This window comes from Enhydra lutris, unplaced genomic scaffold (assembly GCF_002288905.1).
Source record: "Enhydra lutris kenyoni isolate GAN:26980312 unplaced genomic scaffold, ASM228890v2 scaffoldscaffold30, whole genome shotgun sequence".
Taxonomy (NCBI): domain Eukaryota; kingdom Metazoa; phylum Chordata; class Mammalia; order Carnivora; family Mustelidae; genus Enhydra; species Enhydra lutris.
In genome coordinates this window covers 10,900,723-10,904,814 of record NW_019154114.1, presented here as the reverse complement: position 1 = coordinate 10,904,814, position 4,092 = coordinate 10,900,723, and the positions used below count along the sequence as shown (strand labels likewise).

The 4,092-nt window shown below is 63.4% G+C and overlaps 1 protein-coding gene across 1 annotated transcript; it reads left to right on the top strand.

Annotated features, from left to right (window-relative positions):
• Positions 1-3,879, top strand: LOC111153014 (lactate dehydrogenase D). The gene is made up of 11 exons (XM_022511816.1): positions 1-78; positions 806-918; positions 1,130-1,271; positions 1,467-1,608; positions 1,745-1,904; positions 2,141-2,340; positions 2,435-2,563; positions 2,648-2,775; positions 3,350-3,440; positions 3,527-3,638; positions 3,714-3,879. The coding sequence occupies exons 1-11, from the start codon at positions 1-3 to the stop codon at positions 3,877-3,879; spliced, it is 1,461 nt and encodes a 486-aa protein (XP_022367524.1).
• Positions 3,880-4,092: the final 213 nt, after the last annotated feature.

Here is a 4,092-nt window from a genome sequence, read left to right as displayed (position 1 = left end):
ATGGCCAGTCTGCTCTGGGCTGCTGCGAATCCCCGGGGGCTGTTCCCCTGGAGGGGCTACTGCTCCAGGGGGACGCAGGTAGGTGGGGGACGACGGGGAAGCCCGCTGGAGGGTGTGGGGCCAGATGTCAAGCTTCCACCAGGCTCTGTGTGCTGCACCAGCACCCTATGACCTTGAGCGGAGGACCACTGGGCTCACTCAGTGCCAAGCGTGGGTGTTGAATGAGATAGGCTGAGGTCCCCACAGCTGCCACAAATGAGGCTGGGGGGTATAAAACTGAAAGTGTGTGGGCTCCAGAACGCTCTCTTTGGGGCTCCCAAATGTGTAGACACATTTTGAAACAATGCCTAGGAGGTAAGGATGGTGGGGGGAGGCACCTCAGTGGCTTGGGGATGGGGCTTTCCCTTCCCATTCTTCTTTTATCCCTCTCAGCTTCCTAGCGTACCTGGGGCAGTGTTGGAGGAAGGGCAGAGATAAGTAACTCTTCCAAGCCACTAGGGCAGGACTGGCTACGTTATGGAACCCTGTAGGGTTCCTTTCTGTAGAGTGAATCTGGCTCCTATTTTGACCCAGGTGCTGTTTTTTCCCAAGTGAAACACTGACCTCGATGGTTCTGTTTAGAAAGGTGCCTTCTTGTAGAGTGGGTTTACTTCCTGTGGGTCCACGGGCCAGGCCTAGCTGTGCTGGCCCTCCCATTAATATCAGTGGGGTGCTGGCAGCCCCTCCCCCACTCCTGGACCTGCCCCAGGGGGGCCGGGGGTGGGGGGGCTCTGAGCGACTCTGGCAGTTTGTTTCTTCTTTGCAGGGCGAGCTCAGCAAAGGCTTTGTGGAGGCTCTGAAGGCAGTTGTGGGGAGCCCTCATGTGTCCACTACCGCTGCTGACCGAGAGCAGCACGGGCACGATGAGTCCATGCACAGGTGTGGGGGCCCCTCCCCCATCAGAGTCCTGGGCTGTCTTCTACCCCACCCTTTCGTTTTTTGGGGGGAGGGCTGCATTCTCTGCCTCTCCTCCCCACCCATCCCTCTCCCACGTGTAGCCTCAGGCCCTGTGATACCTTGGGCTCCTCCGACATGAGCAGGACCTGAGGATACACCGTACTTGCAGAAACTACTGATGGTCTGGTTCCAGGTGCCGACCTCCAGGCGCTGTGGTGTGGCCCCAGAATGTGGAACAGGTCAGCCGGCTGGCCGCCCTGTGCTACAGCCAAGGAGTGCCCATCGTCCCATTTGGCACCGGCACGGGGCTTGAGGGTGGAGTCTGTGCCATGCAGGTAGGCGCCCCCCTCCCCAGGCCTGGGCTCTGGCCCCCACTCCTGCCTGTCACACCTGTGGCTGCCTCCTCCCCGCCTGGCCTCCTGAGGCTCCTGACCCAGCCGCAGCTCAGCCTGGAGAGGAGGTCCTATGGGAGGTGGCCTGGCCCCGGGAGGACCGAGGTCCATCAGCTCCTTGGCATCCCTTCCCACCAGGGCGGCGTCTGCATCAACCTGACACACATGGACCGAATCCTGAGGGTGAACCCACAGGACTTCTCTGTGGTGGTGGAGCCCGGCGTCACCCGCAAAACTCTCAACACCTACCTGCGGGACAGTGGCCTCTGGTTTCCTGTGGGTAGGCTGGAGCTCCAGGCCCTTCCCCGGTGCCCTGAGGGCTCCCAGGGGGACAGGGCTGTTTCCAGGTGCGAGGGGAGCCCTCCGTCCCCGGGTACGTACCCCAGGCAGCTTTCTGCCTGTACTCTGCCCTGCAGACCCCGGCGCGGACGCCTCCCTCGGGGGCATGGTGGCCACCGCGGCCTCCGGCACCAACGCTGTGCGGTACGGCACGATGCGGGACAACGTGCTGAACCTGGAGGTGGTGCTGCCTGGTGGCCGGCTGCTTCACACCGCGGGCCTGGGCCGGCACTTCCGGTGAGCACCCTCCCCCTCCCGGAAATGGGATTGGGGGGCCAGGCCCCTGAGGGCTCTGAGGCTCCCATCACACACACGGGCCAACGTTCTTCACCTGTCTTGATGGCAGGCTGGGCTGACTCCCCACTTGGCAGGGGCCGGGGGGATGGTGCTGGGCCTCCAGCTCAGGCTGGTGGCCAGAAAGCCACCACCTCATGGCCGGGCACTCACCTGCCTTATATGTCCCCGGGGTCCAGGAAGAGTGCAGCCGGCTACAACCTCACAGGGCTCTTCGTGGGCTCTGAGGGGACACTGGGACTCATCACGGCCGCCACCCTGCGCCTGCACCCTGCCCCTGAGGCCACGGTGGCCGCCACCTGCACATTTCCCAGTGTTCAGGCGGCTGTGGATGCCACCGTTCACATCCTCCAAGCTGCAGTGCCCGTGGCCCGCATTGGTGAGCTGGGGGCTGGGCCGTCTGGGTGGGCTTCCTGGAAGAGGCCCTCTTTGAAGGCTGGGCCTCACCTCACCTGCCCTCTCCTTGGCCCCAGAGTTTCTGGATGAAGTCATGATGGACGCCTGCAACAGGCACAGCCAGCTGAACTCCTCCGTGGCACCCACACTCTTCCTCGAGTTCCATGGGTCTGAGAGGGCACTGGCCGAGCAGATAGAGCGGGCAGGTGTGCTGGGCTCCTGTGGGGTGGGGTCTCAGGCTGGCCCCGAGTGAGGCCCCGTGTGAACCTCCCCCCACCCCACCCTTGCAGAGGAGATCACCCAGCACAACGGAGCCTCCCACTTCTCCTGGGCCAAGGGTGCCCAGGAGCGCAGCCGGCTCTGGGCGGCGCGGCACAACGCCTGGTACGCCGCTCTGGCCCTGCGGCCGGGCTGCAAGGTGAGTTGGGCTGGGGTGCAGGTAGCCGCCACTGCCCACCATCCTGCTGTCCCAAGCAGGAGGCTGAGACCCACTGTGGGCAGCCTGGCCCCTACCCAGTGTCTGCTTCTCAGACACTGTCTATCGGGGAAGTAGTTGTCTGCCAAACCCTCAGGAGGGAGCCCCGGCCTGGGCACAGGGACAGCGCAGGTGCTCTTAGGGTCCGTGCACGCAGAGGGCAGGCTGGCTGGAGGGAGGATGAAGCAGAAGGGGTCAGCCAAATGGAAGGGGAGACTGGGCTCCAGGCAGCATGTGCGAAGGCGTGGCCGCCTGGGCCCCTCCACGTGCGCCCTGCATGTGGCCCGGCAGGGAGCAAGGTGAGAGCTGGCGAAGCCTCTGTGGGCAGGGCAGGGCACTCACTCTGGCCATGTGTCTGGTCGTCCGGGGCAAACAGGCCTAGAGAAAAGCAGCTAGTTTTGGGGGGGTGAGGCCAAGCCTCCTTTGACCTGTTCTTAACCTTGGCCACAAGGACCTCTTACCTCCGGGCAGGCATGGGGTGAGGGGGGGACAACCTCACAAACCTGCCCCCACCCAGGGCTATTCCACTGACGTGTGTGTGCCCATCTCCCGGCTGCCGGAGATCCTGGTGCAGACCAAGGAGGACCTGAAGGCATCAGGACTCACAGGTCCGTATGCCCACTGCCGGAGCACCATGTAGGAGGGAAGGAGGAGGCCTGGACTGGGGCAGCAGCTCTATCCTCTGGGTTCCCAGGATGCATTGTTGGACATGTGGGAGATGGCAATTTCCATTGCATCCTGCTGGTGGACCCAGAGGACACTGAGGAGCTCCGCAGGGTCAGGGACTTTGGAAAACAGCTGGGCAGGTAAGAGAAAACCCCTTGGCTGGCGGGGAGGTGGGGGAGGAGCACCCTGCTGAGGATCTCTTCGATGCCTCCCAGGCGGGCACTGGCACTCCATGGGACGTGTACTGGGGAACATGGCATTGGGCTGGGCAAGCGGCAGCTGCTACAGGAAGAGGTGGGCGTCGTGGGCATGGAGATCATGCGGCAGCTGAAGGCCATGCTGGATCCCCGAGGCCTCATGAACCCAGGCAAGGTGCTGTGAGGGGCTCCAAGTGCTTGGCCCACAAGCCCCCAGACAGTGGAACCTCCTGTTCTGGAACCTTCCTTCTTGTCACAGAACAGTTCTGTCTTGGCCCAGATCTGCCGTTGTCCTTGCTTGCCTTCCCCTTGGTCCAGCCCTCCCTGCTGCTAAGGGCTGGGGGCAAGACTTCAGGGTCTCGGGGTGCCTGGGTGGCTCAGTGGGTTAAAGCCGCTG